Here is a 12,257-nt window from a genome sequence, read left to right as displayed (position 1 = left end):
TTAGCATGAACTTCCTGTGAGGGGCTGCAAAAGCCAATTGTTGTTCTTCTTCTCGCTGCTTCAGTGAGAAAATATCCAGAATGTGTGAGATAATAACACAATAACACAATAGCACACACACACACACACACACACACACACACACACACACACTCTGCCATGCTTCCCGAATGGAAGCATGGCAGAGTGTTAAGAATGGATCCTAAGCGGACGCATGCTTTTTTTATTTTATTTGGTGAGTAATTACATATAATAATAGACGTCAGGCGTGTAAATAATAAACAACGTTCAGCTCATCCAGGCCTCTCTCCTCAGAAACCTCACGGCGTCGTGGAAACCTTCGTCACGCAGCGCCCGCATGCCGCCGGGGGACGGCGGGAACAGAGCCCAGTGCAGGCGTTTGATGTTCTCCACGGAGAGCTGAGGAATTACAAGCCAATAGTAAAGGTTCGGTCAAAGCGTCGGGGGGGGGGGGGTCCATGTAACGGCAGACAAATGAAATGGGACAGAAAAATCACAGCAAATGCGCAGAGAGGCTAATCCTTAGTAATAAACACGCGCTCACCATTATGCTCATGTTGGCCAGTCTGAGGCGAGCGTTGAAGCGCCCCCTATGGACGGGACACACGTCCTGCACCCCGGCAAAGGGGGACACGGTGACGGTTCGTCCCACGGGCAGGATTGGGAGGCTGTCAGAGAAACCGCCATCGATCCATTTCTATCGCAGGAAGCGATCGGAGGGTTACGACCGCCTCGGTTACACCAAAGTTGTCGCAGTAAACGTGCTTTTTTTGGGGGGGGGGGGGCACAGTTCCAATACTTGCATGCAAATGAGCGTGCGTTACCTGCCCTCTGAATTCAACCGCTTTGAATCCAGCGAAGACGGGGACGTAGCTGCTGGCCAGCAGAGCCTGCAAACGTCACAGCCAATCAGTGAATCGGAGCAAAGCTAGGCCGTAATGTGTGTGTGTGTGCGTGTGTGTGTGTGTGTGTGTGTGTGTGCGTGCACCGTTATGAGCTCCTCCCTGGAGGCGAAGCTGGACACAACGTGGTTCCTCCCACTTCTGGCGTGCGTCACCGAGACGTAGAGGCGCCCATCGGCCAGGATGTGAGCCTCTGTTGGTAGAATAGCTTCTATTCCCTCCCTGAGGGGGGGGGGGGGGGGGGGGGGCATCGGATAGACAAACAACACAAAACAAAACATGTCAACGTTGCGTCACGCATCCGACATTTAGCCAGATCTGTCGCAAAGTCACCGTAAGGCGAGCAGGAAGTCGAATCCCGGCGTGGCCGCGCCGAATCGCTGCCGTCTCACGTTGCCAGCAAATCCGTACGTGAATTCTGTGCAGCGCTGCAAAAGCCAGGAAGATCCGACACACGTCAGCATCCGACGTACGTCAGCATCCGACGCACGTCAGCATCCGACGCACGTCAGCATCCGACGCACGTCAGCATCGGACGCACGTCAGCATCCGACGCACGTCGGCATCCGACACACGTCAGCATCCGACGCACGTCAGCATCCGACGCACGTCAGCATCCGACGCACGTCAGCATCCGACACACGTCAGCATCCGACACACGTCAGCATCCGTTCCATCCGTCATTTTAAGGCTCAGAATGCCTGCACTAACAGCAGAGCCCTTGATTTGCCCATCAGACTGACCTCGAGCCTGTCGGGAGCTGTAATCGTTACCGCGGCGACCAGGGCCCCAGCCGAGGCCCCGGCACAGGACCCGAGGGAGCCCAGCAGCTTGTCGCCATGGCGGCACAAGGCCTCCACGGCACCCAGGTGGTAGATGCCCAGGAATCCACACGCAGCGAAGGACAGGTTCAGGACGGCCATCGTCCGTCCCTACGGGACACAGACGGGACATAAATCCTCACAGATGCAGTTCACATTTAAATCAATGTGAAATACTGTACAAATCAAATCAAATCAAATCTTTATTTGCAGACACAATGGTCCAATTAAAAAGCACAGAAGTAAGGTCACCGTACAGAAGCAAGTACAGAAGTAGTAAATACTCTTAGCCTGAATAATACTGCAGTATTTTATCATTAGTCTTGTTGAGCAAATAATACTTGTATTAAAGGCAGTTTTACCTCAGGAAGTAATTTGTCACGTTTCTCGCGCGTCTTCACTTGAAACTCACGTTGAAGACGGAAGTGACGTCACTCTCAGGCGACGCTAATAGCAAAAATCAAAACAACAACAAAGTCTCCGGCTTCTTGGTGCGTTAGCGTCACAGGTAAGACGACAATGTGAAATACTGCACAGAAGTAGTAAATACTCTTAGCCTGAATAATTAATACTGCAGTATTTTATCATTCGTCTTGTTGAGAGCAAAGAATACTTGTATTAAAGGCAGTTTTACCTCAGGAAGTAATTTGTCACGTTGTCTTCACTTGAAACTCACGTTGAAGACGGAAGTGACGTCACTCTCAGGCGACGCGCTGGTTGCAAAAATCAAAACAACAACAAAGTCTCCGGCTTCTTGGTGCGGTAGCGTCACGGGTAAGACGACAGGAAACACGCTGGGTCAATAAATAAGATTTGTCAATAAAGTGTACGTCATTCAGCAACAGGAAACGATGCGACTTCCGCCTCGAGATTTTCAAAATAAAACCGATTTAAGGACGAACTCCATGCCTAGGTAACGCATTTGATTCCGTTCACTTAGATTTCACTACAATTTAATCCATAAGTAAAATAACAACATTGATTTAACCTTGGGTTCTGAGCCAAAAGTTGTCGAAACATCAAAGCATTAAAACTTGCCCCAAAATAAAGGTTCCCCAGATGACTGAAAAGCTCATCGAACCGTGTGTGCTCTTTCATAGCATTCATTCTAATGGCTCTTACACATGAAGCACAAGCATAATCTCAACCTGAAGGGTTATAAATTGCACACAGGTGCGATATAATGCACCAAATAGCCAAATGAAGCTTTGATTACTCGCCCTACTTTGTCATGTCCCCCACCTAAAGCAGCTCCTCTCCAGTCAGCACTTATTTCCCAGTGGCTTCCCTGCCTTTTGCTCTCTGCTTCATTCCTGTCATGTCAGCAGAAGTTCTTTGCACCTTTTTTATTTCATGTTTCTCATGATAATGCGCACCCTGAAGTGCGTTTGGTGGGTTCCACACCGTGTCCCCTGGAGACGATGGCGTTGTGAGCTCTCTAAATAATGGAGGCGGTGCTTAAACAGACTTCATTGATGGTTCTGGGGTTTAGGAATTTCTCTGCATCTGGAATATGTTCCCCCCCCATTCCTGTGACTGTTGTGAATGATATTCTGTAATCTCCTTTATCTTTAGGCTTTGGGATGGGAGTCAAGGCAAGGCTGCCGTGGCGAGGAGGCCTGATCTCAGAGGAGTGAAGACGCCGCCACGCCTTCATGTCTGTCGGCATCGAGTTCAGACTGAGGGCTGTAGAAAACAGAGCCGTCTTCACTGCCGCCTCACGTACGTTCATTCCATCGTCAAATCGGGGAGGGGGTCTTTTTTATCTTTCGTTGAAAACAACTTGTGCGGACTTTGCGCTATGCTATTAGCGCTGCCGTTTCCACGGCGACCGGAGCCTCGTAAAGCCCAAGTCAGATGCTTCCTGCCTGTTTTATTCAGGAGCGATTTCCAACCAGAAGCTGAGTAATATCGCCAGCGGGCGCTTTAACACCGACTCCTTTCAGCGCTGCTCGAGTACCAGCGGGGGTCAAATTCACAAAAGCGCTGAGATGTGATTTAATTACTCGCCTTAATAAAGGAGCCGTTAGCGGAAAGAAGCCTCGGGACGCGTGGAGAAAAGACTTTCAGAAACCTCGCGGAGGTTAACGGTATCAGAGTTACGTCCCTGCGAGGAAGGGGTTGTGTGTTTCTGGGTTTGCCTGGGGGGGGGAGGGCTCAGATCAGCTGCTAACGGCTATCACATGGGCAGATTAAGGAGAAGATACCCCCCCCCCCCTCCACATAAGACATCACAAGGTCACAGAGATAAAAATGAATCAGTTTTAAAAAAACAAAATGATGGAAAAAGCAAATGCGGAGGAGCAGAAATGCTATGGATGCGAAGATGGGGGGGGGGTGATGACTCGCTGACATATTATTAGGACAATCATATCAACACTGAGTAACCGTGTACCTGTCAGATACACAGAGCCAAGGATTACTGACCTCGCTGCGACGAGGCCTTTCATCCCAAATCCACGTTGCGCTAATTAACGACGAGCGACTGGCTCAAAGAGAGCTGATCCTCGACATAAATACACAACAAGCGGCCTCGATTGGATTTACACGACACGACAGATTGAGCTCGAGTGACGGCAGCTTCACGGCCGATAAAGGTCGTTGACATTCAGGGGGTAGCAGATGTGCAAAAAAAAAGAGGAGTAAAATGGAAAACGGGACTGAGAGGGAGCTCGTGTTGTGCTTTCTGAAATACTACCATGTCTCCTCAAGAAAAAAGGGGAGGTCAGGGAATCAAAATGGGATATCCTGCAAGATTCAGAAGTGAGGAAAACGGCGCTTGTGATTCTTAGAACAAAAGGAAACAGGCGACGGAGGAGGAGGGGAAAGAGAAAAGAAAGAAAGAAAGCCGTGACCTGTATTGCATTTGGGCCAATCAAAATCCGACCAGCTTGCTTGAGAGGAAAAGGCTAAGAGAGGATCCAACACCAAGAGAGCAGCATCCCAAAAGCCAAACAGGCATTCCACGTCTGGATACGTAAAAAAGAACAATAAAAGTGACCGATATGCATTTAATAGCGTGGAGGGGGGGGGGGGGGGGGGGGGCGCACCAGTGAGGGCTGCTTCTGGGGTGTCGGAGCATAGAAGCTAATTAAGATATTCCTCATTAACGGCGCTCTATCTCGCCCACCTGCAGCCCATTTGCTATTAACCAGAAGGACAGCTTTTACGGCCTGATGTGCAGACGCATGTGCACACGCCCCCCCCCCCCCCCACTTTAGTTAAATGTCTATGTGCAATCCCGTTGTGTGAGTTGCCGTCAGGCGATTGGCCGACTGACGCAGCAGAGCCTCGGGTTCAAGCGCACCTTCCTTTAATGGGGATGGGAGATTACTTTGCCTTATACTTAAAAGCGTTAATTATACACACAATGTCGCTTCTTTAAATTCCAAACGTCAAATATGTCATGAATTATTTCTGCTTGCCAGACCTTGAAGCCAGTTACGGCGCCGCGTTCTCACACTCGGGTTGTTTTCCTGACTCATTAAATATTGATCTTCCTTTTCCAAAAATAAAGCTGAAACTCCATCTCTGAATTGGGACGAAGAGACGGCGGGACTTTGTGTCATTATGAGCTCAGTGCCACGGCCGTATGGCGTTACGCCGCCGCACCACACGGCGGCCCACACACTGTCCTGACAAACCTCCACTGTCCTTACAAACCTCCACTGTCCTTACAAACCTCCACTGTCCTGACAAACCTCCACTGTCCTGACAAACCTCCACTGTCCTTACAAACCTCCACTGTCCTTACAAACCTCCACTGTCCTGACAAACCTCCACTGTCCTTACAAACCTCCACTGTCCTGACAAACCTCCACTGTCCTGACAAACCTCCACTGTCCTTACAAACCTCCACTGTCCTTACAAACCTCCACTGTCCTTACAAACCTCCACTGTCCTTACAAACCTCCACTGTCCTGACAAACCTCCACTGTCCTTACAAACCTCCACTGTCCTTACAAACCTCCACTGTCCTGACAAACCTCCACTGTCCTGATAAACCTCCACTGTCTTCAACGTGTTTCGACGTGTTATATTCATTGAACTGGATCTGAGTTCCATAAAAGCAGATCTCCACTTCAAAGAAAGCGAAAAGCTGACCTTGCCTTGACCTTGCGCCTGATATTTAATTAATGAACCGGAACGCAGAAAATAGCATCCCTAACTCTGACATCATCGTGTTTGTCTTCTGAGCCTCGGGACACTGGGGGTCACCATAGAAACTATTATTGTGGTTGTAGCAGATCTTTATATATGTCACGGCCGCTGCTGGTGGCTGTTGTCGCATTTCTCCGGCGTGCATAATGTTTATCGGGGACCCCCCCCCCGCCCCCCACCTGCATTACATATAACACATGACAACATTCCATGTTTGCATGCTGCAGGGCAGCGTAGCCGCGTCCTGGCTAATTGGAATAACATTACAAAGTGATTACAAACAGGGCGCCGCAAGGCTCTCTGTCCTCGATCACAGCATGAGACCGCCAAGCGTGTCCCCCTTTGAGCGCGTATAGAACGATCAATACCGAGCAAGGCATCCGCGGGCCTGCGCCGATGTATTGCTTCAGCCCCAGGTCAAAGTAGATGTTCTCCTGGCGATTCGATTGATTGCAAGTCAGCCTGGAAATGCTGAACAGGGAAGCCTGCATAATTAACAGAAGCCATTAAAAGAGGCCTGAAACACAACGTTGGTTTTCTATCAATCACGTCCATTCCTTTGATTATTGGTTGGTTTCTGAGCAGGACTTAGCAAAAATGTCTAAAATGTCTGTATGGATTTGTGCTTGAAGAATTTGGCAAGGGCCCAGAAAGAATCCATTAAAATATTTTGATGTGGATCCAAATATTTACAGTTTTTTTTCGTTATTTCCATCATTCTGCAAAAAAACAAAACAAAACTGTTTTTTCCACTAAACATCAATGAAGACGGAGCGTTCGGTGTCGGGAGCCAGCAATCGACCGAGCGTCTCGGCTTCCTCCTCCAATGAACTCGGCTTTTTCATTGCCTTGCATCTGTTTATTTGTAGTTTCACGGAGAGACCCCCCCCCCCGCTGGGAAAAAGGAAAAGGGGCGAACAGATTTCGACGCAGCTCTGGATCAAAGTAAACGCTGTAGGGAATCTTCAGCAGCATTCCCAGACTCTTTGAGTGCCCTTCCAGTATTCCGTTTGCATCCTGATAAGGAGCTTCGCTCCAAAAGAGAGCTCGCTATCGATGCCCTTTCCAGCTTACATAAAGGTGAGCGCTAAGAAGGAAGTGTCCAGTGGGCAAGCCCCTGTAGAGCATGCCTGGAAAATGTGTTTTCAATAAAGCGATCTTCACTCCATTAAGACCTTTTTTTAAACCGCCTTACTCTCTTTGCGGCTTTTCTGAATTCTTCCTGTTCCTTTTCCAACATTGCGCTCAAAGTCTGGAGTCGGAGGAGGCGGCTTTCGTTTTCATTTCACTGCGGAAGTCTCGTACGTCTAATACGTACACTTTTTAGACGAGATTTTTGACGGAGGAGAACAGTCTCTCCGCCGCAAGCCCTTTCCCCTCGCTTATTTGTATTCCCCTGTGAATCTGACCTGGAAAGGTTTAGGCCGCTATTCCCGTAAAAGTCAAGCCGCCACTCAGCGTTTGGTTTTCTTTAAGAAAAAAACACCTGACAGGAGTTTTTCTTTTGTTCTTTCATGCAGCTTTTACTAGTGTTTTCTGTAGTGTTTGCAGATCACAGGCGTTCTCTGAACTCAAAACCATCGTTGTTTGAAATAAACATTTCAAACCAGTATGGTTCTGCGTAAAGCAGGAAGACTGAAAAATGACAGATGAGGACTCAGTGAGCGGAAAGGAAAAACTGCATTTCTGTCGAAGAGCTAAATGCATGGAGGGTTTTATTTTTATTAGCTTGACATGATATAACAGGAAGCCGCTTTTATGGGAGCTGCAATATCGGTTTTCGGAGAGTCTGACTTGTGGCTGCTCGGGTCAACGGTTCCTGCAAAGTGTGCAATGACTGTAGGATATTGAGGGACGCTGTTGTCGGCGTTTCGGTGATCTCTGTTAACAAGAGGCCGCGTCTGAGGAAGGGGAGCATGCTGGGTAAATTTGATGTCTCCATTGAATGAAGCCACATCATTTTTTTAACCACCGAGAAGATGGAATGAAGAGTTCATTCTTTCTGCAGCTAACTTTTGCTGAGGCAGGCTCATCATAAACGGGAGAGAAAACAAAGCATTCACACTCACATTCACACCTATTAGTGCCCCCCCCCCCCCAAAAAAAATCTTTATATCTTCAGAGGGTGAGAAAACAAAGACCACCCGGAGAAAACCGATGCAACATGTCGGCATGTTCAAATTCAAAATCTGTCTTCTGCAAAAAGGATGTTGCTAAGACTGGAATGCATACATATTTTTTGGCTATATATATATATATATATATATTTATACACATAGGGCAGACGAAAGTTAACTATCTGGAAGGGAATCTCATGCAATCATATTCTGCATTGATTCAGCTTCCGGGGAACGACACGGTGACGGATTTAGATGCCAGGCAGGTAGAGGAATTGCAAAACCGCTTAATAAATATCTTGATCAGACCCCCCCCCACCCCTATTCCTACGGTGTGCGCTCTACAGAATGTCATGATAAACCAGCGAATGGGGAGGAAAACCGGCTTTGTTTTCTGTGATGACTTATTTTAGTGTTGGGGGAGTGTTTTTGTGTTTGTGTGTGTGTGTGTGTGTAAGGCATGCTGGATTCCATCTGATGCGTAGGCGTGTCCTCCGAGAGAGTTCGGGTACATGCAGTACCGCCTGCCGCCATGTGGGGGAGCAGTTGATCTTCGCACGCTGCTCGTCCTGCAGCTACTTGCCATTCAGCTCTCCCAACGCGCACCTCGGTTTGAAATAGACGCGCTTTCATCCCGTCAACACAATCAGTTACGTACGATGCTATGCCTATGTCTGTCTGTCCATCTGTGCAGCGAACATAAAGCATTCTTGTAGCGTCTGTCGCCATAGTAACCCTGCTCATCTGGAGCTGGGCCCCTGCATGCCAGAGCGCAAACAAAACGGATGATGTGAGTATAGAAGGGCAGTCATGTCAGAGTTGGATGAGGGAAGGTTGGGGTTTATCACGGGGGGGGTGTCCCATAAAAGAGGTCATATCTGTGCCCCCCCCCGTCTGTATTTTCAGCATTTCTCTCCGCACCGATAGAGGTTGTTATCGCCGAGGGATTACAGGCAAACCTGATCCATTATTCATGACTCAGCAAAAAGTAATAACACTTCCTCTTGGGGGCAAAACAACAAATTCCTCTTTTTAGGGTGTTTATATTACCTGAGTCTTCTATTACGAGTTACGGAGCGTGACGCTCTGTACAGTGCAAAGGGGGGAACGGGAGTCTCTGCTGCCGAGCATCCCGGTTGGCGGTGGGTTCAGGTGCAAAGCTCACGAAGCCACGGCGCCTCCTCCCCTGTCTGGCTGTGTCACTGTTGCTGCTGACGATGAGTCCGATCATCTTTGTGTCGTTTGACGGAGTCGGATACGTGCTACAGGCCTGCAGTCGTAGGTGAAGGGGGGAGAATAGGAATGGGCTCAGCACGCAGCCTTGTGGTACTCCTGTGTTGAGTCCGATGGCCCTTGAGGAGGTGTTCTGACCAAAACGAATCTTATCTGTCCTGTTTTAGAATCTAGATCTTCAGATAACGTTTTACGGGGTCTAAGAGCTACAGAAATAAAATGTATTTCACGCGACCAGCTCTGAGACCAGCAGCAGATCTTCCTGCATCGCTGCAGCGGCTTGAGAAACCTGTGGGTTGAACAGGCGCTGAGAGAATTGCTGCTGTGTCAGCAGCTCTTGAATAATGCAGTTCAGGACAGCTCCCAGGTGTTTGATGCACAGGAGTGTGTAAGAGCAGTCTGCCGACAGTCTCCGATTGAGAGAGTGAAATTGTGCCGCGAGGTAAGGAGAATCCGAAGAAGGCCCGCGTCGTCTTCCTCTGGGAATAATGAGCCACATTAGGACCGACTGCAGATCAGGCATGCAGCAAAGGAGTATTTGAGTATTCTGATCTTGTTGAGGAAGTCCAGAAGGCGTTGAGTTGATCTCGATCTCGATGGTCCAAAACAACAAGCGAGCCAAAGCGCGACAAAGACAGGAGTCCAAAAACCAGATGAAGCTCGCATGAGAAAGACACAAAGGAAGGACACAAACTGGCACCAAAAAATATAAGCAACATGGTGGGGGGGGGGTTAACAAACAAAACGACTGTTTGCACCCCTCCCCCCCCAAAGACCCTGATTGGTGAACAGTCAGCAAGCAACGCCACTCAATCGCAACATCACGATCTGCATGCGCACGGTCACAATATTGACTCGGAGAAAAGGCGTGCTAATTAGCGAGCGGCGCGCGCTCTTTAAGCTGTTATTGATGTTTAAGTAATCGTTGCTCGGCTTTTGATTTTGGGCCTTGTCAAAAGAAATACTGCGCAACCCCCTCCCACTGAACACCAAACGCTACGAGCAACGATCCAAGCGCTAATTTATTCAAGACATGCAAATTGCCTCCCTTAATTGCCATCATTTGTTACGTCATCACTTTTTGTGTGTGTGTGTGTGTGTGTGTGTGTGTGTGTGATACTCCGGCGCACGGAAGACGAGTGTGACGCCGATGTTTCCTCGCATCCCGCGAGTAGCGTGAAAACAGACATAAAGAACGTCTGACGACATGGGATGGGAGGATGGTGTGAAAAGAAGGCCTGCGGGGCCCTTCTACATATCAATAATGAGGAATGAGCTGTAGCTCTCTGTTTAGGCTCCGTCTCGGGGGGGGGGGGGGTATTGATGCCCTCGCAATCCGTCAATGTTTCTGTTTCCTACCGGTGTTTGACAGAACGTGACGTATGATGCAATCTGATAAAAAAAAAGAAAAACGAAAACCCCCCAAAGAAAACTAGATGTAATTTCTGAGTTGACTCGCTAACAGACAGACAGACAGATAAACGCCAGCAAGCAGACGAATATTGACAAAATTCAGGAAATGTTGGGAATCTTGCCAGGAACAGTTGATTAAATTTCGGCGATGATCCAGAAGAGATCCTGAATTCTGGATCTTTGAAATTTCCGCTAACATTGCAGTCAATGGAGCTTCAAAATGTGTTCCTCAATATCTCAGTTGATTATTGACCGGTGGTTCTAGAATTGGACACGGTCATGTAGGGAGGGGATTTCTATGTCAGCACCGAATTTTATCCGGATCGGAGCCGGATTGCGGATACCGTCGCGATCCGGATTTTTCCCATTTACTTATATATGGAGGCTTAAGTTGTTTTATGTGCATTTAATTCACTCACAAAAAATCACGGTCCGACGTTAAACTACTACTTCTGGGTCTGATCCAGAATGAGGTCAGGAACAAATCTGAAGGTTGAACATTAAAACTCCATCTGTGAGGGTTGCTATGGTGACTGCAGGCTGATTTCTGCCCCTGCATAGTTGCGGAGGCATCGCTGAACTGAACGAGCCGCACCTGTTCCACATCTCACCTGAACAGCTCCTGCCTCTTTGGACCCGCCTCTTTGGACCCGCCTCTCTGGACCCGCCTCTCTGGACCCGCCTCTTTGGATCCACCTCTCTGGACCCGCCTCTCTGGAACCGCCTCTCTGGACCCGCCTCTTTGGACCCGCCTCTCTGGACCCGCCTCTCTGGACCCGCCTCTTTGGACCCGCCTCTCTGGACCCGCCTCTCTGGACCCGCCTCTTTGGATCCACCTCTCTGGACCCGCCTCTCTGGAACCGCCTCTCTGGACCCACCTCTTTGGACCCGCCTCTCTGGACCCGCCTCTCTGGACCCGCCTCTCTGGACCCGCCTCTCTGGACCCGCCTCTTTGGACCCGCTTCTCTGGACCCGTCTCTCTGGACCCGCCTCTCTGGACCCGTCTCTCTGGACCCGCCGCTTTGGACCCGCCTCTCTGGACCCGCCTCTCTGGACCCGCCTGTTTGGACCCGCCTCTCTGGACCTGCCTCTCTGGACCCGTCTCTTTGGACCCGCCTCTCTTGAACCGCCTCTCTGGACCCGCCTCTTTGGACCCGCCTCTTTGGACCCGCCTCTCTGGACCCGCCTCTCTGCCAGAACTCTGCATCCTCTCTGCGTCCTCGTTTCTACCTGTCTTCCCGTATTCCCTCGTTCGGGTCGTACGTTCCCCCGCCGCTGCACAGTGAGTATTTCCTGTTTGCCCTTTTGATATCGTTGTTTTGTTTGGCTGTGATTTCTTTCGGTTGTTTCGCTGGACAACCAGCCGGTCCTCCTTTTCCGTTTTTTTGGTTTAGGCAGCTTTATTTTTGTGTTAAACCCCCTTTTTAGGTGCCTGGTCGTCTATTACCGTCTTTCGTTGTGGATGTAAAGTATTCTTTAGAATGTAGAACCTTTTGATGATATGGACGGGGTGAATCCAGCTCTGGGGGGGGGGGGGTGAGCTGCTTGGCGGAGGTTTGCTCGGGTAGCAGATGAACCGGCTGTTTCTC

The 12,257-nt window shown here is 49.3% G+C and overlaps 2 protein-coding genes and 1 long non-coding RNA gene across 6 annotated transcripts; 1 reads left to right on the top strand and 2 right to left on the bottom strand.

Moving 5' to 3' along the window:
- Window positions 1-224: 224 nt before the first annotated feature.
- On the bottom strand, window positions 225-2,514 carry pnpla4 (patatin-like phospholipase domain containing 4). Of its 2 annotated transcripts, XM_068756464.1 has the most exons (8): window positions 2,379-2,514; window positions 2,107-2,191; window positions 1,667-1,855; window positions 1,257-1,351; window positions 1,010-1,145; window positions 846-911; window positions 566-718; window positions 225-420 (listed from the first exon to the last, which is right to left on the bottom strand). In XM_068756464.1, exons 3-8 carry the CDS (start codon window positions 1,844-1,846, stop codon window positions 289-291), a joined length of 762 nt encoding a protein of 253 aa, XP_068612565.1. In that variant the 5' UTR covers window positions 1,847-1,855; window positions 2,107-2,191; window positions 2,379-2,514; the 3' UTR covers window positions 225-288. The 2 variants fall into 2 exon arrangements, with proteins under 2 accessions (XP_068612565.1, XP_068612566.1); XM_068756465.1 differs by lacking the exon at window positions 2,107-2,191 and having other exon boundaries at window positions 2,379-2,431.
- Window positions 2,146-7,035, top strand: LOC137912109 (uncharacterized). 3 transcript variants are annotated; one of them, XR_011106160.1, is made up of 3 exons: window positions 2,146-2,518; window positions 3,320-3,466; window positions 6,775-7,035. It is a non-coding gene; the product is annotated as an uncharacterized lncRNA (long non-coding RNA). The 3 variants fall into 3 exon arrangements; XR_011106159.1 differs by having other exon boundaries at window positions 2,193-2,252; XR_011106161.1 differs by having other exon boundaries at window positions 2,478-2,501.
- A 4,240-nt stretch (window positions 7,036-11,275) lies between these two features.
- LOC137911867 (proline-rich proteoglycan 2-like) lies at window positions 11,276-11,875 on the bottom strand. The gene has a single exon (XM_068756212.1). It carries the CDS (start codon window positions 11,873-11,875, stop codon window positions 11,276-11,278), a length of 600 nt encoding a protein of 199 aa, XP_068612313.1.
- Between the last annotated feature and the right edge of the window lie 382 nt (window positions 11,876-12,257).

This window comes from Brachionichthys hirsutus, chromosome 24 (assembly GCF_040956055.1).
Source record: "Brachionichthys hirsutus isolate HB-005 chromosome 24, CSIRO-AGI_Bhir_v1, whole genome shotgun sequence".
NCBI classification, from domain to species: Eukaryota; Metazoa; Chordata; class Actinopteri; order Lophiiformes; family Brachionichthyidae; genus Brachionichthys; species Brachionichthys hirsutus.
The sequence above is the reverse complement of the archived record's forward strand: the minus strand, read 5'-3'. Positions and strand labels throughout refer to the sequence as shown.

Bases quoted from the DNA above. Each gene is read 5' to 3' on its own strand.
- pnpla4 (XM_068756464.1), bottom strand. From the start codon at position 1,846: ATGGCCGTCCTGAACCTGTCCTTCGCTGCGTGTGGATTCCTGGGCATC. The intron at 1,352-1,666 runs GTCAGTCTGATG...TGGCTTTTGCAG, and splicing joins CAGCTCCCGACAGGCTCGAG to CGCTGCACAGAATTCACGTA. The intron at 912-1,009 runs GTGCACGCACAC...TGACGTTTGCAG, and splicing joins CCAGGGAGGAGCTCATAACG to GCTCTGCTGGCCAGCAGCTA.
- LOC137911867 (XM_068756212.1), bottom strand. From the start codon at position 11,875: ATGCAGAGTTCTGGCAGAGAGGCGGGTCCAGAGAGGCGGGTCCAAAGA.